We start from the raw sequence: 25,895 nt of genomic DNA, 5'->3' as shown, positions 1-25,895 counted from the left end.
TTGGCTAAAGTAACACTGTCTGATGCTCTAACACTTCCAACAAATTAAATCATTATTTGATTTTACAATAATTGACCAATAATTTTATTATCTATTGAGACTAAATTGCTGTAAATTGTACCTTTGTCTGAAACACAGTCATATTATTTGGTAAAATTCAGGATTATAGGCTTTGATAACAGTCTTTTTCATGCCCTCTTCTAAGCTAAACACTATAATAATAAAATTGTTACTTCATTGTCTTTACAAAAATAATATTAAAATTTTTGGAATTGCTTCCAGTTTAACTGCATTACAGGCCTATCCCTCCCTGGGCTATATACATAAGCTGCTGATTTCGTTGATTTGCATTGTTTTTTATTCACTTTTCATCAACAGCTAGCTCATAAGGTCAATTTGAAAAAAAGTACAGATTAATGAGATTCAGTGTTTTCTTATATGACTTAAAAGATTGAAATGTTTACTGAAAGAAGTATTGCTCTGATTATCTTATGACTCTAGTTAAGATGCTTTATATTTTCTTATATTTATTAATTAAAAAAACTTTTCCCACAAAATAAGATTTTCAAAGAAAAGTAAAGAACTCCATTAAACCAAAAGTGAGCAAAAATAAAATCAAATAATCTACCAAGCGTGAAACTACCACAAATAAGCATTGATAAATAAATGAAACCCAAAACAAACAGAAATTACAATAAATAATAGAGTCAAACTCAAAACAAGCAGAAATTAACATGAGTAGGGCTAAAAACCCCTATGCCATCCCAAGGCCAGAACATAATTTGTACTTTACCAAAAAAATATAAATGTTTTTACTTTTATAACTTTAATAAGTCAAACAATAACATTTTGATTAATAAATATCAGTATATGTATATTAAACCGACAATGCACATTCATTTGCATTTTTTTCAGTAAAGTGCAAATTATGTTCTGGGCTTGGGAAGGCATATGGGGTTTGAGTCCTACTCATGTTAATATCTGCTCGTTTTGAGTTTGGCTTGGTTATATATTGTAATTTCTGTTTGTTTTGGGTTTCATTTATTTATCAATGCTGATTTGTGGAAGTTTCATGCTTGGTAGATTATTTGATTTTTTTTGCTGATCTTTGGTTTAATGGGGTTCTTTACTTTCCTTTGAAAAAATTATTTTGTGGAATAGGTTTTTTTAATGAATTTCTGTTCTTTTTATATTGACATAGTCTTTTTAGGGAAAAAGAAAATAATACTTTAAATCTTTTCCATTTTTTTTAAGACTTTATAGTTTGGCCTGCTATTTTCATTCTGGAGAAAATTTTCAGCAATTTTTAACAACATACACCCTTTTAAAAATCTGGAAACAAATAGTAATATTTAATTTAGTTTCTTGAGGGCTGTGAGGGGGTTGTCATCCTCAAAGACCTAATTACTGGACCTTTCAACTATGTTGAACAAAATGGCTATCTCAAAATTTTAATTGGATGTGTTTGGGGAAATGGTGGGCTTGAGAGGGGGTTACTTGCCCTCCATTGACTTTCGACTATTGAAAAGGGCACTGGCCATTTCAATTTCCAATCAAATGATTCCTTTTTGAAGTTTCTACAACAAAATTTTCTATATAAACCTTGTATTCCCCCAGGGGATAACTTGCAACCCTTATCCTGAGGGCTGTGCGGAGAGTGTCATGCTCAAAAACATAATTTCCAGGCTTTTTAACTATGTCAAACAAAATGGCTATCTCAAAATTTGATTGGATGTGTTTGGAGAAATGGTGAGTGTGAGAGGGGTGTTAGTTATCCTCAAATAACTTTTGACTGTTAAAAAGGGCACAAGCCCTTCTAATTTCCAATCGAATGAGCCCTTTTTGAAGTTCCTACAACATCACTATCTATAAAAAAACATGTATGCCCCCAGGGCATAACTTACAACCCTTGCCCTGAGGTCTCTGAGGGGGTTATCATACTCATAGACCTAATTTCCAAAACTTTTAACTATGTTGAACAAAATGCCTATCAAAAAATGTTGATTGGATGTGTTTGGGGAAAAGGTTGGCGTGAGAGGGGGGTTAATTGCCCTCTGATCACTTTCGACTATTGAAAAGGGCACTAGCCCTTTGAAATTCCAATTGAATGAACCCTTTTTCAACTTTCTACAACAAAGCTTTCAATGAAAACCTTATATGCCCCCCCCCCAAGGCATAACTTGCAACCCTTACCCTGAGGACTGTGGGGGGATTGTCCTGCTCATAGGTATAATTTCCAGACCTTTCAACTACTTTGAACAAAATGGCTATCTCTAAATTTTGATAGGATATGTTTGGGGAAATGATGGGCTTGGAAGGGATGTTATTTGCCTTCCAATACCTTTCGACTATTAAAAAGGGCACTAGTCATTCCAATTGAATGAGCCCTTTTCAAAGTTTCTATGACAACTCCTTCAATACGAAGTGCCCTGGTCTAAAGGAAAAAAAATAATACACTGTGCCAACATCGTTCTTTACTTAGGCAGTGCGAATGCGCTGCATATGATTGATATTCTCTATAGTGAGGTGTCTAATTTTCAACTTTAAAGGTACATTTTTCATATCAGTACAATCAAAAGGGGATCTCATGCCATTTTTAGAGTATTTTCTGCAATCAAAAGACAATTTTCATTTGAAATTTTATTGAAATTGAGCAGAATAGACCTAGGTCTTGTTCTGGATCTTTTTTCTTAAGAACCTTGCTTCAGTTATGAGTAGACAACAAATGTTTCAAGTTCTCAGTATTTATTATTTTTGAATATTCATTATGTCAGTCCTTTTCAATTGTAATTTTATTAATGAAAATTAAATTAAAAGACAGTGATAAGATGCATCAATAATGATAACCAAAATGTAAAGGCATTTCATATTTTTGTAAAGGCAAATCAGAATGCATATATAAGAAAACGTTTATCTCTATGAAATGCATGGATACAATCACAGATATAATTCTCAATTCTGAGTCAAATAATTCTAGATACATAACACAAAGGCACATTGATTTTAAATTATTAAAAGAAATAAATTTCTAACAAGTCAGGGGAATATCACTGATAATATAAAAGAAAGACCTTGAACAAAATAAAAGACAAATAAAATAAAATCACAGACTCAATTTATGTACTTCTTTTTGCCATTCTTGTTAATAAAACATAAGGCAGGGGGAAAAACCAGTGAAATATATGTAATTAATCCATTATCCGTGAGCTCTCTTTTTTTTAGCCACTAATATTATACACATACATATTTTGTAACATGGTCAGAGAGGAAAAATGCTTCCTTTCTTCATAGGCTACTTGGAAAATTTTCTACCATTTTATTGCATTGTAGAATCAGTTACTGGTCTTCATCATTGTCTTTGTAAATTTATTTTGATTTTGCTTAGATCAAATCTTGTCTTAATTAATAAATGTGCGAACCATTTTTTGTATTTTTTTTGCCTCTCCATCAAAGAACTTCCCTATGTTCTCTATTTGCTTATTTCTACTGGACAATTTTTTTTTATTATAAGATGGCTGTAACTAACATTAGTTTTAGGTTTAAGGAATACAGTTGCCTTTCCTTCATACTAGGAAAATCTTCTAACATTTTATTTCATTGTAGAATCAGATACTGTTCTTCAACATTATCCAATATTCCTTCATATGTATTTTATCCTTCATATAAATCAAGATTATGGGCTTATAATCCAAACTGTTGTTGAAAAATATCTCAATAGTCTGGAACTGAGTGCCCCCTCCTTTGTCCTCTTTGGTGAGACAGTTGTTTGATATTGCATCACGTGTAACAAAAGATGTTAATTATGTTTTTTTTTGTTTGTTAAAACAATTTTTTAGACAAAAATTCATTTGCAACTCTGTCAATAGATCTTTTAAATAAAAGTTGTTTGATATGTTCTAAGCTGTTTAAATAATTCTGTTTGTCTTTATTTGACATAAAATGATATAAACTAGCTACCAATTTTGACTGAAATGTTGGAATCTGGCTTTCATTTCCTGGTCCTTCCTCACTTCAAAGACAACTTGCTTACTAAGTACCATACACGACTGACTAGAAGAAATGCCGAAAAAAACGTCTACCACAGGGAAAATATATTAAGTATTTTCAGGACTAGCACTAGAGATTTCGATGGCATGAAGTTTCTACATATTTGCCTTTTTTGAAAGTTTAGTGAAAATCTTTGAATGTGTAAAATTTTAAAATCTAATATATGCTGTAAGTGTAAATAACTAGAAATTTTTCTGTAGAATTTAAACTTGGCTTAGGAAATATTATTTCCACAAAATTCAGTTCTCATAAATTTACTCTAAAGTACATATATTTTTTGGTATTGCTCAATAACTATTTTAAAAATGTAACTTTCATGCCTTCAATGTTACAAACTTCTACTGCAAATCTTCTTTATTCAAATTATTTCTTCTTCATTCAAGTCTTGGTCTATCTCTTTGTATGCAATTCAAAACCTTTATTTAATAATGTCTGTATTCAATATCCCAGTAAATAACTAGTTCAGAAGTACGTTGAAATAATAAAAACGATGCTCAAATAAAGTGCATCTTAGGCTTGAATATTTGGACCCTTTTATATTCTAACCTATTTTCAAAATTGTTCAAAGATACTGAAAAGTGAAAACAATCTGTGTAACCTGCTGTGATGCAGTAATACAAAGTGTATTTTTTGAATTTAATACCACAAAATTTGCAAGGCTACCCTATTTTGTTTTACTGTGCGAAATACTGTTTTGTTCATTTGCATGTTAGTGTAACTTATTTATACATGTATTTGACAGAAGTGTTACATCTATGGCTTGTCCTTCATGATGTATATTCAGCTTCTTATATCTTGAGGATTATATTTGACTTCAGTTTATAGTATTTAAACTGCCATGATGCGTTTTGTACAATTATCAAAGATGGAAATACATTCATGTTTTGGTTACAACTTTTGCTCCTTTAAAGTTGTAGTTTTAATTTTTTTTTTCTTCGATTTAGTGTCAGGTTTTACTAGATTCGTTGGTGCTTAAAATTGAAATCATGATTTGAATTTTTTTTTTTTTTTTTTTTTTTTTTTTTAATGTAAAAGCGTGTTTAAAAATTGCACTTAGGATAAGATGTGCGTTTTTTTCAGTTATGTTCTATTAATAGTTAGTACTAACTGTCATGGATGTAAGAAGAAGAATACCTGTTGAACCTCAAGATGTTAAAAATGATCCTGGACAAATTTCTGAAATTGATACTGACCAAGATGAAAGAGTTGCGCTAGATAGTGATGCTGTAAGTAATGCAAATATTTCTATAATGCTTGTAGAGATTTAATTGATCTCATCTAACAGTGGTTGATATAGTGGTATAATATGTGCTCTGATCAGCTTACGCAATTAGTTGTTACGCAATCAGATAGATAAGATTTGATTTGTAAAATTGAGCTGCTGCTTGGTAAGTTCTGTATGACCATATACTTGAAAAGTTCTTATAGCCATATATTTATTTTGTATTCTCTTGTGTGTTTGACAGACCCAAAAAACTAATTTCATTTTGTAGATATGGGTTTGAAAGGTATGATTTCAAAGATGCAAAATTGGATGCACAAGGGCGTCAATAGAATAAGAGAGTAACATGGAGAGTCAAATCGGAAAAAAATAGTAGTTTTGGGAGTTTAGGGATCTTTTAAGACAGAAAGAATTTTTTTTAGCTTTGCCTCCCACTAAGAAAATTTCAGTGGATGTCTTCGTAGATATGTGTATTGAAAGGTGCAGGTATGAGGTTGTTTGATGTGGGTATTAAAGATGTAAATTTCAAAAAGAAAATGACTAGTTAAAATGAAGGTCCAGAATTTCTTCATCTTGTCCTCGTCTTCTTCCTTAATATCCACTGGTCAAAATTGTTATCATTTGTTTATTTATTGCGATTTGGCCCTAATTTTGGCAGCCATATAAAATTTTCAAGGCTAATAATTGAAGATAACTACTAGCAAACTTGTTTTTTTTTGTACTTTCTGAGCCAAAGATTGAGCTGTCTTTTTTCTTGTAAAAAAGACATTTTTTAGGGACTTGCAGTTCAAATCACATTCAAGTTTGTATTAATATTGGAAGCTATTTTAATTCAGGTGCTAGGAGAGTATAAGCATTGCACATGAAATAAATAATTGGTATAAACATCAAACTTATACTCTGGAAAAATAAAATTTTGTTTTTAAGGCCAAAAAACTAGGTAGGTACTATTATCCATTTTTAGAATTTCTTTAAACAAAAACTGATGGCAACCTTGCTTGTAAATAATAGCCGTAGTTGAAAATATTATTAAACTTCAAAATCTTTCAACAAATTTGAAATTATTTTAAATCTTCTAACAAAATTGATTGACAGTTTTTGTTATCCAATGATCAGTGTCAATGTGGTAACATCGACTAAGTAAAGACCGATGCATTTCATTTTTTCCCAACTGCTTTAAATAGAAGGAACGGCTATAGAAGAAGCTTACGAGTGGGCTAATTTGATCCGAAATTGACATTTCGAACTCAGCAGCAATCTTACAAGAAAATTAAAATACATTTTATTGTGAATTATTATCGCTTCTAATCAGCAGTTTTACGAAACCAATCCTACTCAAATCATCCTCAAGACTATACTTTGGTACTTCTCATCCTCATATTATAGGGAAGGGGTTTAGATTTCTTTCTATTTTCACCTTTTTGTTTTAGTTTTGTCCTTTATTTTTTTAAATCTTTTTCCAGTAAACACTGTTTAGAAGTCCTCAAAAAAAAAGTCCCCCCAGATCCCAAATCAAAATCAAGTGAAAGTGTCATAGTGAAAGATACCCATCTTGGCTGGTCAAGCACAATATCTCAAAGTTCAAATGATAGCTCCAATTCGGAGAATAGGACAATGATAAGTGTATGGGCTAATGTAACCATAAATGATGATAATGGGTTTCAAGAGGTCCTCTCTAGAGGCTCTAAAAAAGGAAAAAAATATCCCCAATCAAAAGCATTTCCCATCTCCCTGCCCAAGATGCTCCCTCCAAAAACTTAGCAATCTACCTTAAAATTACTCCCACTACCCCCTTTGAAATAAAAATGATCACTGCAATAAGAGTTGCAATTTTTAAATTGCTAAAATCAATGTTTTCTCTTAATATTAACCGTGATGGATCTCTGCTAATAGCTGTAGAAGATCAGAAATCAGCAGATACAATAATTAACCTTAAATCCCTTCTGAATACCCCAATTATTGCATCTAATTAGAACCCAAAACAATCACCAACAAAAATAGTAGTCTATAATGTTCCCCCAGAGATATCTACTCAGGAGTTAAAAGAAGGCCTCTCAGATAGGGCTGGAAACACAATCCCAGTTGAGGATGTCACCCAACTTGGAAAACCTAATTCTAATGGCCTAAAAACTAGTAGATTCTTCTTATTCACACTGAAGGATGAAATTGATATCCCAGAAAAATTATTCCTATTTGGGCAAATCAAACCACACAAGGAATACAAACCTAAGCCTATCCAGTGTCAGAAGTGTTTCAAACTGGGACACACAACAAACAAATGTAATGAAATTCTCCGAGAGTGTAGTAATTGTAAAGTCTCCAATCATAAAGAGCTGACAACTTGCAACAACACTCAGCCTACATGCATTAATTGACAAGGTCCACATGAATCTACAAATAAATCATTATGCCCTGCCTACAAGAAAAGAGATTTATCGCTCCAAATATAAACAGAATAGGCCATCCCATACCCCTTTGCAGCAACAGAAGCAAATGCTGCCCAACGATACCAAACAAAGCCTGTATTGAAACCAACCAAAACCCCCAAGTCAAATGCCCCCAATGCATCAAGCACCCCATATAAAACACCATCTTCTAAGCCCCCTAGCTAAAATCCCTATCAGAAGGAATCACCAAGCCAACAAGCCTCCTTGTCTGGTGAGATGAGGTCAGCCTTGCCCCCCCTCCCCTCCCCAGAAGAAACAAACCAGAAACACTACCAGGAATCAATCCCTTAACCAACAAACAAGATGCACTACCAAAAATGCAATCCCCAAATATATGCTTATTCATTCTAAACTGTAATGCAGTTCAGGCCATGAACATACATCAACTACAGAAAACAAAAATTATTGCAGAATTGGCAAAAATCTACATCCCAGATGATATGCTCATTCAAGCAAAAAAGATCTTGTTTTACTTTTAACAAAGCTGAACATTGATACAAAGTCATATGAAGAATAAATCAAGAACGCAACATTTATCAATACTCCAATGGAATGTAAGATCACTCACAGGAAATAAGCTAAATGAACTAATATCATTTATGAATAATAATTCCATTAATATTGCTTGCCTCCAGGAAACTCATTTAACCCAAAATCACCAAATAAAGTCTCTGGAATATACTATCCTCAGAAAGGATAGATCTTCAGAGAGAAAAGGAGGCGGGGTAGCTTTATTATTTAAAAATAATGTGAAATTCTGTGGTATCAATTTTCCAGATTTTGCAAATGATGTTGATGTAATTGGTATCAGTGTTTTGCTGAATAATTTAAAAACCTATATAATAAGTTTTTATAACCCTAATGGCCAAACTACAGATGCCAAGGATTTCTTTAATTATATAAATAATTCTAATATGTAAAAAAATGTAATTATTTGTGGTGATTTTAATGCCCACAGCCTTTTGTGGGGGAATAAACCAGTAAATAAAGCTTGTAAATTCATTGAGCATATAACTTCAGATAATAATGAATTAGCTGTTGCTCCCCCTCCAAACCGGAATATATAGTTCAACCCCAAAAGTGGCAGATTCTCCACAGTTGACCTACAAATTGTGTCATTAAATTTTTTGAACAAAATTTACATAAATAAAATTGATAGTCTATGTACTGATCACTTTGCTATAGTTTGCTCCCTAAATGAACCTGCTGAAACTTCATTTCATACCTCAAAATATATTAACACTAAAGCAAATTGGTCTCTGTTCCAAAATAAACTAAATAATCAAAGTACAAGTTTCAGCCAAAGTTCATGCATTTCTAACACAACAGTTGACACACATGCTGAAGCCTTGACATCTTTACTAATAAATGCAGCTAATCGTGTTATCCCCAAGACAACACCTAAGAAAACATTCCCTAAACAAATTCTTAAAGCATGGTGGACAAATGAGTGCCTAAATAAATGGAGAATAAAAAAGGCAGCTAGGATAAAATTCATAAAAAAACCATCACATTCTACATATTTAAAATAATTACAAGCATAATCTTATCTTAAAAGACTATAATAGATGCCAAATATAACTACTGGAATAATTTTGCAAATAATCTCTCGAGAGAAACGCATGAGCCAATAATACATAAAGTCATTAGCCAAATCTGTGGGAAAAAGACTTCCCCCAACCCACTCCTGTATGAGCTTATACATAATAATACCCATTATGACAATGATAATGAAAAAGCTAAGATATTTGCAACTCTTTTTGTTAATAGGCTAACATAAAATAATCAAAGCAAACTGTCCACAATTCCTATGAACCCAAGTTCCTACCAACCACGGCCAGGATCTGAGTGCATAACTAATCCATTTTCAATCCAGGAAATGAATAATGCAATACATCATATTAGAACCAAAACTAGTGGCAGCTGTGGCAATTTACCCTCTACATGGAAAAAGAATCTCACACCTTCATACAAACAAGAATTGCTAAATTGTTATAATCAAGCGTGGGCATCTTCTAGATTCTCCAATGTATGGAAATGTTCGTCCCTCCTACCAATGCTAAAGAAAAATAATCCAAAAGATAACCCTGAGTCTTATAGGCCCATAATGATTACTCCTGTGATTAGGAAAATAATGGAGAAAATGATCTCTCAGACTCTTCTGGTTTGTTGAAAAGAATAATATGATCCCTTACACTCAAACTGGATTCAGGAAACAACACTCCTCAACAGATGCTTTCATTTTGCTAACAAATGCAATAAATGAATCTTTCTCAAAAAATAATGTACTAGTTGCAGCTTTCCTAGATTTTGAAGGGGCATATGACAATGTGAACCACCAAATCCTTATAAACAAACTTGCAAACCTTGGAGTATCCCCTAAGCTAGTATCTTTTATTAAATCCTTCATAGAAGTGCGAAGTTTCATCGTTTGTGTTGGTTCAGCCTCTTCACCCCAAAAGACAATAACCAAAGGCCTACCTCAGGGAGCAGTCCTCAGTTGCCTCCTATTTGCCCTATATCTCTGGGATATGAACCTACCCCACACGAATCTACAATATGCTGATGATCTGGTGCTCTGGTCATCTGGCAACACCTTTCAGATAGCACAGTCAAATCTGCAAAAGTTACTTTTCCAGTTTGAAAAGTTCTCTCAACATTCAGATTTACCCATTGCACCCACCAAGTCAAAAATAATCCAATTACACCGGAAGCGAAACCATGTTAATGCAAAACTAACTCTAAATAAAACAACTATTCCAGAAGATAATCATATTAATTACCTAGGTCTCATGCTTGACCAAAAACTTAATTTCCACCTCCACATTTCAAACACAATAAAAAAATGCTCTAGAAAAGCAAATATACTAAAAAGACTTCTTTCCACACCCTGGGGTTGTAAGGAGAAAACCTTGCTCCAGTTTTATAAATCACATATAAGACCCCATATTGACTATGGGCTCATCGTCTATGGTGCATGTGCAAAGACCCAGATGCAAAAAATTGAAACAACACAAAATGATATAATACGTCTCATATTTAGTCTTAGGAAACCCACAAGCATCAAGTTTCTGCTTATGGAGAGTGGATTAACAACAATAAGGGAGAGACGTAGCTTTCTCTTGACAAAACATCTTACAAAAATTGAATCAAATAGCTCACACACACTACATAATTGGTTAAGAAATCCAGCCATGTATAGAAGCATTACAGATGAGTATGCCAATATTCAGAAGAAATTCCCCATACCAGCAAAGTCTATGGCACCCACTTTCCCCCGCTCCCCCCCCCCCCATGGAATTGGTCATGTATCATAATAAATAATTAGTTGTCAAAGTGGAATAAAGATTTAACCCCCATTGCTTTCGTCAAAAAAAAATTGCAGAACCTAATAAAATTACATATAAAAACCATTTCCAAATATTTGTTGATGGGTCAAAAATGAATGAGAAGGTTGCCAGTGGTGTTTTCCTTCCTCATCTGAAAATTGCAATGGGTGAGAGATTATATAATAATTTATCTATAATGTCTGCTGAGTTAAATGCCACAATCATGGCATTAGAACATCTTAAGGAAAACCAACCTTTGATTGCAAATTCAAATAATATTATCATATATTCCGACTCTCTATCAAGCCTTGAGTTGCTGGCCTCAGTTCCTCAGTATAAGTTGGACATTGACACTTATCATTGTCTCAGTATTATTGATAATCTTGCTACAAGTGGCATAAAAACTTATTTTTAGTATATTCCTAGCCACTCTGGCATAAGTGGTAATCATTAAGTTGGTGAAATAGCAAAAAATGCTATAAATATTGACCAGCCAAGTGGGATACCAATCCCAATTAGAGATATTTACCGATGGAGGCTATCAGATATTAATTTTAATAAAACTAATCCTATCCTTTCCCCCTTTCCCAATAAGTATTTTTCTAAAATTTATCATAGAATTCGTTCTGGAACAAATGGACTAAATTTCCTTGCATTCTCATATAAGTTTTCTAATTCAAGTTGTTCAATTCCCCTGTCCCCTCTTTGCTGGCATTGTAATATGAATAATGAAACAATTGACCATTGCTTATTTGAATGTAATATGCTGACGTCTGCACAGCATACGTTGCTTTGTAAACTGTTAAAATGCTTCAAACACCACAAAATCGCATTATCAGCCAAGAGTCTAGCCAACTATACCTGCACACAGAGCACAGAAATCGATATCTATCATCTTATATTTGAACTCCTTGAGTCAAAAGATCTACTGAAAGATATCTGAGAATATCTAATAAATAAGAGACGACCAATACAGTAGCTCTGTAACCCACTGAGTGAAGCAAAAAGAAGAGGGCTAAATAGTATCAACTGAATAGCCCGCCTGCTGTGAATTAGAAGAAGAAGAAGAATTGAATGTTTTAGTGGCCTATTAATGGTCAAAAGGGATCGGAGGGCCAATATCTCTTCGTTTGTGCTCTTTTTTGCCCCCATAACCCCTCATGGCCCTGCATCGAAACTTTGAGCACCGATTTTGCTTGAAATGGTCGCGTGATTAAAAAAAAGAAGAATGTACCCTCTAAAGAATGAGAGGTAAAAAATACATAGCCCCAAATTACGAAAAACGGACTATTCTCAACATTCAGGCTTACACAAAAAGAATTGACATGTTGTACCTTGATAAAACTGGAATCGTGCAAAAAATTTGGAACTATAGGATTTGAGGTAAAATTGGGGCTCGTGACGTGACCTCTTCCTACTCGCTTCCTCCAATCTCCATTATAATTCTGTTTTTGCAGAATGGAAGGCATTTTTGATCTGCAAGGACTCTGAATTTCAGTGTAAGGACAAGCTTTATGGGCTGTTTTCTGAAATTTTTGACTTATTGCCTTTTGTATTTTTATTCAAGTAATGCTATGAAAAGTACACAAGATGACATGAAATTTCTTATCTACGAAACTGCTTTGTTCACTTAGAAATAATCTCTAAAGTTGTCACTTCACTTGTATTTTTTTTTATATCCTACAGGTAACTTTTTTTCTAGACAAGGTTGATTTTTTCCTAACATACATGGAAAGATCTTGATCTTTTCAGAACTGGAACTGGCATTGGTTTTCTAAAAATAAAATTCCTTCTGTGTCTTTTTCTATTTTGAAGTTTGGATTTTGTAAATTCCCTTCACGTTGTCCAAGTACAATATCCGAGCTTCGAAGCTAAACTTTTTAGAGATCAAATAACTTTGTATACTGATAGAAATTCATACTATCTCTTCGAAAACCTAAGCAAGATCTCCGTATCTGTAATAAATTCTAGGAAAATAATACTATAAATTCTTATTTTGAAACACAGAAGCTCCGATTTTGTTCTTTTTCTAAAATTTTCAATTTTGTTGTGTATTATATTTCAGACCTTTAAAGCCATGAAAAATAAGGAAGAAGACATGAAATCTTTTATATTCGAAAATAAACAGTACACTAAGAAATAATTTCTAAAGCTGTCATCGCGCATTGATTTCTTTCACATCCTAGAAGTAAATCTTTTTCTATTTAAGGTAAAGTTTTTTCCCAACGCAGATACGCAACTCTTGATTTTATCAGAACTGGAGCTGACATTGGTTTTCCAAAAGTAACATTCCTTCCGCGACTTGAAGTTTTGATTAAGAGAATTCCCTACATTTTGTCTAAGTAAAATCCCCTAGCTTCGAAAATTAACTTTTTAGGAATCAAACAAATTTGAATACTGATAGAATTCCACATTATCTCTTCGGCAACCTTAGCAAAATTTCTATATCTCTCATAAATTCTTGGGAAACAATTCTTAAAATCTGGATTTCGAACCAGAAGTTCCGATTTTTTTTATTTATTTTCTAAACTTGTTGATTTTGATGTTTAATATATTTTAAACATTTAATACCATGAAAAATAAGTAAGAAGACATGCACTGTAATATATCCGAAAAATGAACCATACACCTAGAAATAAAAGTTTACCTCTAAAATTATTTCACAGATGTTCAGTAGCCACAGTAAATAGCATAAAGTTTTAATACAGGTAAAAACAAGACGGATATAGGGTTTGGCATTACTTCGTAAATACAAAACTTATTTCAGAAGTTCTCTAATTGCACGTGGACCTTACAAATAATAACTTACAATAATCATAACGCATAACGTGATACGGCAGCATTCAAATTTGTTACCCATAGAATATATTTGCAGGGCTTCCAGAAGCTTTTTAAGCGGGTTTTAATGGTAATATTTCTCATTTCCTATTAATATACAATTTATAATGTCTTCTTGTTTTCCAGGGGTGTTCGCCCACTACTGGTGCTCAGGGAGAACATCCCTATAAACGGGTTTGTTTGACCGTGGAAATGATGATCCTACAAATAAATTTTGATATACGATCCCCAACCTCCTAATAAATATTCGAGGAGTATGTTTTTTCAGGGATTAATGTCATCTTCGAAGCATTGTTTTACAAATGTTAAACTTGAATATAAAAAAAACGAGTTGAAGGTGGAAGTAGTAGCCGTCCTTCACATTTAAAAGAACTTCGGGTAATAGAGTTCATAGTAACTAACTATAAGTAAAGAGTAACCCTTGTTAATAGAAACCTAAACTTTAAAAAGTTTTGACTTCAACAAATGCAACAGCAAAATGTACTATTCTTGCTGATTCTGAACATGCAAACGTATTAATTTTGAAGTTACAACACATGAAAATATGCGAAATTTTATTTCTTTTTCTTGAAGCATTGCTTTGCGAAAGTTAAATTTTGATTTAAATTATTGGGTTTTAGGGATGGTAGCGTTCCTTGCATTTAGGGTAACCCTGGAAATAGTATGAAAACTTTGACTTGACTATGCCCTGTTCGGCCTTTGTGGCTGTATTAGGGCTCGTTCTCGTCTATAAATTCGATATATTTGGTGGCGATATTCTGATCAGTCTGGTGCTAGACGGAATAGTTGCTAGAGGTTAAAGGCCTGGATATTATCACCGTCTCTTGTGAGGTCGGCTTGCGGGCGCGTACCATGTAGTCGTCCATCGAAGATGATTCTCTGTAGCTGGTTGACTGACATTCATTGAATGTGACCAAGCCAGCGGAGCTGTTGGCTTTTAATCGGGGCAATGATGGTGCAGGAGCAATGGAGGGGTTAGTAGAGATCTTTATTCGATACCGGCGTAGGTAATCCCCGCTAAGCAGTGGAGGCGTTTGATATCAAACGCGGTTATTCTTTGTTTATCATCAGCCTTTTTAACCAGGTTTCGCTTGAGAATAAAGCAATGAGAATTATTAGAGAGTTAAAAAGATAGGCCTTCAAAGGTGTTGACGGCGCGTTGCTTTTCCAGATTGTTAGAATGTCTTTGAAGCTGTAACTAGCCAATCTACGTTTTCGCCTGGTCGATTTTTAATGGTCATTGTTAGGAGTTAGGAGGAATTAGCGTTTTGAACTTGCTGCTCCTTTAATTGTTATCGCTGTGCCTAGGAACTGGTTGAAAAGGTGGGGAGACAAGAAGCAACGCTGTAGAACACATGCTGATGTAAGAAATTTATCGGTTAGTTCCTGGGCCCGGCTTTTGAACTTTGAACACATGTCCTTGATCAAAAAGATCATATTTTCAGGGACTCTGTAGTGTAGCAGAATGTGTCTGAGTCCTTTACGGCATATCAAGTCGAAACCCTGCTTGAAATTGATGAAAAGTAATAGCAGCTCTTTCGCTTGCTCGGTGTATTTCCACATCAGTTGCCGAGTTGAGAAAATTTAGTCTATGGTGGAATAGTCTTTTCGAAGGCCTCGCTAATATTTCTCTTTAATATGCTTTGTTTGAGATTTCAGTCGGTTAAGGGGTGTTTTTTTTTTTTAATATTATTTGGTTGACTTATGAGGCTTATTAATCTGCAGTTATTACATTCGATTTTTCTCCCTTCTCATAAACGGGACAACGGTAGCTTCCGCCCAGGACCTGGGGAAATGGCCCGTTTCCCTTCTTTATGATTGTTTTTGTAGATTTCTACCAATTTTTCTAGGTTTGATTTTAACAGCTCTGAGTAAATACCATGCGGACTGGAGGCTTTACTAGTATTCAGGAATTTTATGGCCGGGGATACTTCATCTCATAGTGGAGGAGGGCTTGACTCTCGGGCACCGTGGTAATGGGAAAAGCGATAGGACACTGGGGTCGGGCGTTATTATGAGGTTTAGCTTCTCATATCGTTTTCTTCTTTCCCCCGAGTCTATGATGGGTTATCTGTCTTTGTCTAATAATGTAGAAGCAACTGAGGACTTTTTTTGGCGGGTTTCACAGACTTTCTTGTACTTCAAGTGACTGTCACCTATAGAAGACTTCTTCAAACTTACAACACTTATCATTGACGTACTGTCTGTCGTATTTGTTAACGTTGGTGCGCTTCTGTCCAGTAAGATATTTGAATTTCAGGGTTTATACATGGTTTATCCAAGTGAATCTGAATTCCCAGAATCTACCGAGCCATGTTTCTGATGATGGATGTGCTTTCGTCGACCAATCGGTCTATTTTATTTGTGGTTGGAGCTTCCATAGCTTGGATGCTTGAAAATTTGTCTGAGAGTGTTGTTTTAAACTTGTTTCTGGTTTACATGTTTTTAAGTAGATTGACACGATATCTTGGAATGCTTTTCTTTGGCCGTTTTGGTCTCCGAAGGTGCCCCCATTTTCTTACAGTCAATGATTATTTCACTCCTTTGGGTTTTTCTCCTATGTCTAAAAATACCCGTGACGTCTTCAAGTTCTTCATTGAGTGACCTACAATGGTGTCGAAGTCTCCAATCACGAACATAACATCATCCTTGGGAATATTATCTACGGTTATTTTAAGCTGAGCGTAGAAGCCTTCCGCTTCTTGATCACTCCGGGACGAGTCTGGGGCATAGAATTGGGTAGTAGTCATGTTGGCAATTAATCTCTTGAGACAGATGGTGATGAAGCGCTCGGAAACTGGATTAACGGCAAGGAGACTCTTCGATTCGCTTAGAAAGTAGTGAAGCAACACCTTGGTGGTGAACTGCATCTTTTCTTCCAGAATGTAATGAGGTGGCTTCATTTATAGTTTCTATTCCTGTTGAGACGAGGTCAGTCTCTGATAATCCAATTAGGTTCCAACGGTAGTGGTTGAGCTCATTTGGGGCTGATTACATTTTTCCTGGTTTATCTAGTGTGTGTAAATTTTATGTTCCAAGTTCGATTGGTTTCTTAGGGGGTCAATATAGGTGAGATCTTCTCCGACTGAAAAGTAGTCAAATCGGATAAAAGATCGTCGGCTGCCTTGGACACGGTAGCATGATCAATATCATCATCGTCAAAAATATCATTTGTACAATTTGGAGCTCTAGTCAAACTGTTGGTTGTCCTAGACCCTGTAGCACAAGTTATTTTGTTTTTCACCTTTTTTCCACCAAAACGAATAGAATTCAAATTAAAAACAAAACAAGTTTTTTTCAAATGAGAGTAAAGATCGACATTAAACTTCAAACGTGTAGAAATTATTCCATATATGGGGGGCTGCCCCTTCCTCAACCCCCTGCGCTTACCCCCTGCGCTTCACGCTACAGTTTTATAGTGCTTTAAAAATATTTCCCATTCCAATCGACTGCTCAATTATGTTTGAGCAGTCGTTCTTAAAAATTCTGGACAAAAAGTCCAACTTTATCGTAAAGAGCGGGGGGGGGGGGGAGGAGGGGGTGGCCGCCCTTATATGCGGAATAATTTTTGTTCGCTTTAAGTTTTAGTGTTTCTCTTACTTTCATTGAAAAAAATGCGTTTTTGTTTCTTTTTGGATCAATCAATCGGGATTTATTTTAAAAAGAAAACGAAATAAAATAACATAAAAGATACTGCCGTGTCACACATTGGACGTTGAGACCCATAAATATAAATATTCATCACTATCAGGCAGAACGGCTCTCACTTCACTCCCAAGACAACCACACGCATCCTCCATATTTACTCATTATTTCCTTAACTATTGGGCTCCTCCCTTCCCCCAGAAGCACAATCACCTCACTATAAATACTATAAAATAATAACAATAATCTTGAATACTAAACTTGGTTTAATCCAAATTAACTTCTAATTAGTTGACCTTTCACTAAACATTTCGTTAAATTATTTTTGAAGGACCCAAGTGAGCTCTTACATCTTAGCTCTTGCGGAATTATGTTCCACTCTATAGCGCAAGTCACATCTGGGGGAAAATCCGAGCATACCGTTGGTGTTCGTCTCACCCGGATGTCAACAGCAGATCGGATGTCTTTATTATGCTGTTCAGATGTCAACCTAAGGAGACAGTGGAAAGGAGATGGAAGTGACCCTGAAAAGAACCTAAAAACATAAACTGAGCACAACAGACGGTAGAATAAACCAAGAGAGAGACAGTCATCTATACTCCCAATTATTTTCAGTGCACGCCTATGGATTGGATCAAGTCTCTCAAGTGTGATTTGAACGTTGACTGCCAAATTGTTGCACAATATTGGAGATGATGATGTTTCAGAAGTCCGTTGTAAAATAGACGAAGGGTTTTTGTAGAAATATGTGCCTCAGTTTTATGATAATGCCAAGATTGCGGGAGAGCTTCAGTTCCACAGCGTGGATGTGGTAAAACAAGGAGACGTTTTCGTCCAGAAGTACACCTAGATACCTGGCAAAACTCATTTCTGGTCGCCTAATCGTTCCTCGAGAAGTCGTAATTCTAGTTATTTCTGGATAAAGAGTTCCGATTCTCGAAAAGAAGAGAACACACGATTTGTCAACATTAATTACAAGCCGATTTGCGTCCATCCACGCGTAAGTTTCTCCAAGATCACTTGTAGTTTACTCTGGAGTGCTGCCTTGCCAGTATCACAGGAGGCCATTGTAGTGTCATCTGCGAATGCCACTAGTTCATCAGAGTCACTATCGTCATTAGAAGTGTCTTCACCACAGCATAGTTTGCAGCACCTTGAAGTTCTGAAATTTGGGTTTAGGACGCGACTTTGGTCATTCACGTGAACTAGAAATAACAGTGGACCCATTATTGATCCCTGTGGCACTCCGAAATTAACCACGATATCATTCAACGGATCTTCTCCTATGTAAATGCGGTAGTTGCTAAGGTAAGACTGGAACCATTCCAGTCCCTCTAATCTAACTCCGATGTAATTTAATTTACTTAGTAAAATTTGATGATCCATGCTGTCAAATGCTTTTTTAATGTCAAGCAAGATAACAGCTGGCACATGTCCCAGGTCAAGTGCTTTGATCACAAATAAGCTCAGTGACGTCAGCGGAATGTCCTGGTCTGAATCCGAATTGCCGTTAATTCAGGAATCCCAACTTTCGACAGATGGGTCGGAAGTTGGACGGGTTATCTTGAGGGCCCCCTTTATGGAGTGGGACAATTCGTGCTTTCTTCAGGAGGGATGGAAATATTCCCGTATGTAAAGAGAGGTTTATCAAGTGTTTTAACGGTTTCAACATGGTTAGAAACACTGCTTTCAACACTTTTGTGTGAATACGGTCGAAACCAGTTGCAGATATACCTTTCAAAGTTTTAATTATCATTGAGACCTCCATGGAAGTTACAGGAAGTATTGCCATTGACTTGACACACGCTGGGCCCAGGAAATCCTTGTAGGATTTGCCTTGGATTGTTGTAGTCTTTGCTGTTTTCTCTCCAATACTGCTGAAAAAGGTACAAAGTGCTTTAGCAACTTCCGGTGGTTCAGTCAGCGTTTTCCCATCAACAGTAATTTTTGTTGGTAGTTCTTGTTTCTGGTCATTGGGTCGCAGCACTGTATTGATGGTCTTCCACACTTTCCTTCCATCCTTACCACTTTCAACTAGTTTTTTATTGAAGTAGTCTCTTTTGGTTTTTCTCAAAATTGACTGTAGGCACTTCTTGTAAGATTCATAGATTTCCAGGCTAGCTATAATCGGTCCGTTACGGTATTGGATCCATAGATTTTGCTTGTTGTTGAAGCATCTCAGTAAACTTTCAGTAACCCACGGGCTTATTGGTGCATTGTTTTTCTTCCATGCTTAGCTGGTTTTTCTTTAAAACAATGCTTCTTGTATAGAGTTTTAAATATATTATCGAATTCTTCAAAACCTTCATTCACATCTTCTTTTCCATAACACTATCCCATTTCGTTTTTTCCAGTTCATCATTTAGTGACCTTAGATTTTCTACGCCCAGGTTAAGAATCGGCACATTGTCTCTAATTTTCGAAAATGACCTTGCTGCCTTTTGATCGAAAACGGTGCAGAGGGGGAAATGATCCGACATATCACTGACGATGACTGAAGCTGAGAGTGGAGAGTGAGAGTGAATCCGAGAAAATATTGTCTATTGAATATTGTCTATAAAAGATATTGCCATTTTTTGGATGTTACATTACATACACAGCTTTTTTTACATTTCTATAGCATATTGTCGGATTGTTGTTTACTTGTAAAAGAGTCTAAGTTTATGTGCTCTTAGATTTTATTTTGTTGCTCCTAATCTTCACTATTTGAATGTTATTCAACCCCACACTGTCCTTAAAAAGTTAGCTCAGATTTTGCCGAACTCTGGCATTAATTTACTGTTTTTCAGTGCAAGTACAGCATAAGAAAGCAATTTTGGAACAAAATTAAAAGGGTTACTTTATTCTATTTTCTACTATTTTTTGCAGTGTGTGGTTGTGAAAAGTTTCAAGAATAAAATATTCACATCTTATAATGGTTTTATTGAAATCTATATAGTGTTGGGAAAGTTTTTCTTTTTACTATTAGTTGAAACAAACAAAGCATTTCAATACTAGGTTAGGATTATAACCCCTTCAACACCATGCTATAACCTATGTTGACAAAGAAGAAAAAATCTTGATCTGAGCTTTTCACCGGGGAACAATGTGAGTGATTATGCCTGTCTATTCGTAGGCCCAAGATGTGGAAATACGCGATGAATCAGAAGACGACAAATCAAGAAAAGGGGCAAAGACTGATCTTTCAAAAACAATTCCAAGTGGAACAAACAAAGTCCCAGATTTTCTTCAAGTTTATCTATCAGTATTGCCATTAAGGTAAGAAATCCTGTTAAACAACTAATTGTTATTTACTCTCAATAAAATTATGTTTTTTGTGTGTTTTTTACTATGATCCTATGCTGGCCTAGAAGGATATCTATCTCACTTACTCGTCGTGCTTAAGTTTATAGGCAGATCCGTGAAAAAAAAATAGGGGTTTATTTACTAAAATGTTGGAGATTATAGAAAGAAAAAGAATGGTTGTGTTTTGCCGTTATTGCTCGATGCTGTACTCATTTTCCGCCACCATCATTGGTCGGATTGCTATTATTGAATATTATTTAGCAAGAACGCTTAATTCATGATAAACATTTTTAAGCTGCATGGGTTTCCTTCAATTATTAGTGATGAGTAATACCCTCTGATGACCACATATTCCAATTATCGTATACAAATTACGAATATAGTGTCAAAAACAGAAACCGTTACTAGATTTGAGGCCAGAATTAGGGCCATACCGTTTTTAACCTTTTTTCCAGTAAATGTGCCTATGCTATGAAGTTCAATAGTTTTGAGTTTTTATATCTTTTAGTTTCAGTTTCGGTATGTTTTCCACAAAATTCCCCTATTTTTGCTACTTTTTCTCAGTTTCACCTCCGCCACCATATAAATTTCAGAGCCCTCAAAACAGAATCCTATGTGTCTGATCCAGTATATGCAAAATTTATTTCCATAGACAAGAGACCTGATAGTCTGTCATATATTACTGCTTTTATCGAAAAGAAACCCTTTAGAAGCCGTTATAGTCTTAAGTGGTTTAATTCACCATCTTTATTGAAAGTTTTTAAGTTTTACTTTACTTCTAAAGACACTTTTTTTTAGTTAGGTATTCCTGCTAGAAGACGGTCGTACTGACAATACTAATCAGCTAACTATTGGTCGATGCCAATAACAAGCAGTTCTTTTTCTATACTTCTTTTCATTATGGTCGTTCGAGTTCTCACTGTTGTAAATGAAGCCGAATTTTTCCTAAAGAAGGATGCTTCTTTTTAGTTTTACCTCGATAAAGTTTTCTGGCTCGCTTATCATTCGCCTTAAAATCTGTGATTGGCGATGCCTTTGAAAATGTACAAACCAAGTATCTACTTGAAAACTAAGCAAGTTCTCTAATTCTATTTATCGCTTATGCATCTTTTTCTAAAATAATCCTTTAGAATTCACTGTAACATTATATCTTGATAAATCAACATGGATGGTTCGTATATAATCCACTTCCAGTCTCGTTTTGATTGGTCTCTATCTATCTCTCTCCCTCCCCCTCTCGCTCTCTCTCTTTATCTCCCTCTTCCCCTCTCCCCCTGGCCGACTCTTAATGTCCCTTTTTTGATTGTCTTGTTTTATTTTACAGATGGCAAAACTGGGTGATTCGCGGAATATTCACACTGCTAATGTCTCTATTCTTCGCTTTTGTTGTTTATTTAGGACCTCTTGCGCTAATGATTACGGTAAGTATCCTGGTGTACCTCTTTAAGATAAAGTTAGGTTGTTTCTTTCTTGTTAGTTAATAGTATTAATAATTTCATTGATGTATCCTTGTCTTGTCATGGAAGAACACAAGGAAGATTTAACAAAACGGACACACTCAAATTTTATTAGAAATATCTGCAGAAACTTAATGCTTTTTAATTGTGTTTTCTATGCGTATGGTAGAACTTAGCAGATATTGACAAGTTCACCAGTCTATCTGTAATTAATAACAGAAAATCAATATCTTTTTGACTAGGCCCTTATACACCTGTTGATCAAATAGCCAACTATGGCGGAGCTTGGACCTCGGCTAGTCAGCACGATGATGTCTTGCCAGTTTTATGTCTGAGGTTTTAAGCTAACTGTTGATAGAATATATTATGTTTAAGAGGTAATTACTTGGCAAAAAAAAAAAAAAAAAAAAAAAAAACTGTCGTCCTAATCTAGCAATTGAGACAAATGTGCACTTGAACAAGGCTTTTACCTTACCCATCTATCCAACTACCTAGGACCAAACAGTATACCCAAACCGTCAACCAAATCGAATTGTCCAAATCCATGCAAAGTCGTCATCAATAAATGTAAGTCGTTATAAATTTACAAGCAAAAGCACGTTAAATTTAGAAAAACATTTCCAAGTAGAACCTTCCATTTAGGGCTCATCAGAAGAAATACCACCTGCCTTAACGGATTTCGAAGCTTTACATTCTTTACCCGGCACGGTGGAGCCTCTACCATAAGATCTTTATGGTAAAACTATGTCATGTAAAACTTTTGAAATACATGCATACTAGTCAAGCTATTAAAAATTACATACAAAAAGTGTTTCAATGTTTCCATAATAAAATCCCAGAGGTCACTGAAAGAGACCATTCTGGAACAAATGAAGACATGTCCAGATGTATATTTTATTGGTATCTGGAACCAATTACCAATTTAAAGATCCTCAAGCTTGTTTGAAAACCCCTACAAACTCAAACATCCAAAAAAGAAAAGCGCAAGAGAAATTATAATAAAATATCGGTCAGAATTTCTTTATAATTTTTTGTATATTTACTTAAAAGTTCATGATGCATGTAACTAAATTTTTTGAATTGAGAACTAATTTTTTTGGCAGAAAAACCTCTTAAGATCAGTTTTTCGCTCAGCTTTTTACATCTATTTTTAAAATCTGTGTAATTGCTGCATATTTTTGCATACCTAAATAATTGGGAATAATAAGCCGAATAAGTAATATTTGAATGTATATTACTTTCAAGAAATGGAAAATTAATTACTTCAAAATTAAAATCATCCGTTTTATTATATAATTTAATAACTAATTTATTATTATTTGAAATATTAATATTTAAATCTAAGAAATGGTCGGAGTGTCCCATCCCATAGCTAGGCTCAAGAATTAACTCTTGTGGATAAATATTTTTTGAAATCTCAATAAACTCGGCACAATTTATTACTAAGAGGTCGTCCAGATATCTTTTATTATTTGAAAGGTTATATTTTACATTGCTTGGGCTATTTTTATTTATCATATATTCATATTCTAATTGACTTAAAAACAGGTCTGCTATAAATGGACTCGCATTCCCACCCATAGGAATACCTACAATTTGTTTATATAAATTCCCATTGAATCTTATAAATGTATTAAATAGAACAAATTCCAATAAATCGCATACCATATCCAAGCTATAACCACCCCACCCCCACCCCCCAAAAAAAATATTTATTAGCCATTCGCTTTCTGCTTAACTGTTCAAAAGGCTAAGAGACAAGGTTCTTTTGAAACACAGGTTAAGGCTCTTTTAAAACACATTATTGAGAAACGGATTTGTCAACTCTCGGGTGAAATAGAAGTGAACCTAATATTCTCTCACGTGGAAGGTCCTATCTGGTGGCCTGAAACCTGCTAGAGCAGAGTTCAACTCAACTGTCTGAGCTTAGTTTAAGAGATGTCCTTTTTAGAGATTTTCCGTATTATTGAGGCTGTCACTCCTCGCTGCATAAGCCTGGTCTAACCCTTTTTCCCTCTTGCAGTTTAATTTTTTGCGCAATGTATATGATGTGCTTATTTATTTCTTATGTTATTCATGAAACATTTCAGAGAAAAGAACTTGGCCGTAAAAAAGCAAACCAAAAAAGTTGCCCGAAAAAAAACCTCATTAAAAAAAATGTTGTGAAAAAAATTGTAAGAGCATGGACCTCAAAATATACAGAATTTTATCTTTTATCTATCGATATGGAATTTTTCTTGATAGCAACCGCGATTCTTCCAGGAATTTTAAAACTGCCATCTTCTGTATTTGTTTCAAGCAATTTTATTTCACAAAAAAAAAACAAGACAAGTAATGTAACAAGTGTATCTGTTCACACTTAAGAGATACTTAATAATTAAAAACTTCAAAAAAGGTGCAAAAAAACCATGGGAAGGGTCTTATGGGGCTGACAAAATACAAGAAACGCAGAATAAAGAGTACAAAGATGTTTGAGATCATGACACGGTTTAGTTAGCGACACGTTTGGTTTGACGTTTCGATCTACGAATTGAATTTGGTTTTAGGCAAATCAATTTTGCCAAGATCAATGGATTTAGTCAAATCAATTTACAAGCCACTAAGTATTTAATTTTTTCGCTGACTGAGTGAATCACTCATGTATTTGTACCTTCAATAAATGAAATTACAAGGCCTGTTGCTTGGATATATTTGACTCTGATTTTGTGTTGTTCAAACATGTTCTGTTATGTAAGGTTGAACTTCAAGGGATTAAATAACTTTGAAGCGTAAACGACATGCTTTAGTTTTTAGAGCAGGAGGGGGGTGGGGGTTAATGCTACTGCTACTAAAATACGCATGCTCCTTCTCTACCCTCGATCTGTTCAAATATTCACTCTTTACCTCCTCCCATGAAGTTCCAGTTTCCTTTAAATCATTCCTTATGATCCCTTCTTACCCTACTTCGGGACGACCTGCTTTTTTAATGGCCAAAGATGGCCAACCAATACCATCTTTAGTAATCTGTCATCCTTAATCTGTAAAACATATCCAAGCCATCTCAATCTTTCTTCTATTATAGCCCTAGATAGTGGAATCGAGCCACATTTTTGTACAGCTTGGTATTTGACAAAAGGTCCGTTAAATGAGTACCTAAAACTGTCCGTGGACAATGCCCCTGGAAAATATTTAACAAATTTCCTTCTGCCTTCTGAAGCGTCCACTTTTTAGTGCCATATTTGGCCACTATCGTTGCCCTAACTTTCAATGTTCTAGTCTTGATTCTCACACTAATCTTTCTATTCTTCCATTTTTTTTTCAACTGTGAAAAACGCCATGAGCTTTGGCTATTCTACTTTTTACGTCTTCACGGCCCTTATAATTTTACCCATCCAGATGAAGCTATACACTTGATCGATCACCTCATTATTAAAAATCACCTCTTCATCTTCATTTATTTCTAGCCTAAGCGACTTAGTATTCTTAACATGAATTTTCAAGCCTATTTCTTGTAGCATCAACTCTCAAAACCTCCAAAAACTCTATCATTTTGCTAACATTTTTTATAGAGGATATTCAAACCATCTGCAGGATCTAGGTCTAGGAGAGTTTTAACTTCCCATTTGATTTCATGCTCTTTCGAGCT

At 34.8% G+C, this 25,895-nt stretch overlaps 1 protein-coding gene across 4 annotated transcripts in view; it reads left to right on the top strand.

The window, feature by feature from the left end:
- The window catches only part of Cds (CDP-diacylglycerol synthase), a 109,084-nt gene that overhangs the window by 5,407 nt on the left and 77,782 nt on the right, over positions 1-25,895 (top strand). For 2 of the 4 annotated variants that reach the window (XM_089089629.1, XM_089089630.1), the window contains exons 2-4: positions 5,128-5,273; positions 20,644-20,786; positions 22,138-22,234. In XM_089089629.1, coding sequence (XP_088945755.1) covers positions 5,160-5,273; positions 20,644-20,786; positions 22,138-22,234 — 354 coding nt within the window. In that variant the 5' untranslated portion in view covers positions 5,128-5,159. The remainder of the gene's footprint in view (positions 1-5,127; positions 5,274-20,643; positions 20,787-22,137; positions 22,235-25,895) is intronic. The other 2 variants (XM_089089631.1, XM_089089632.1) reach the window with 1 other exon arrangement.

Source organism: Artemia sp. Qi Xiang Cuo, chromosome 5 (assembly GCF_049724085.1).
Source record: "Artemia sp. Qi Xiang Cuo chromosome 5, ASM4972408v1, whole genome shotgun sequence".
Lineage (NCBI taxonomy): Eukaryota > Metazoa > Arthropoda > Branchiopoda > Anostraca > Artemiidae > Artemia > Artemia sp. Qi Xiang Cuo.
This window is presented reverse-complemented; position numbering and strand designations above follow the sequence as displayed.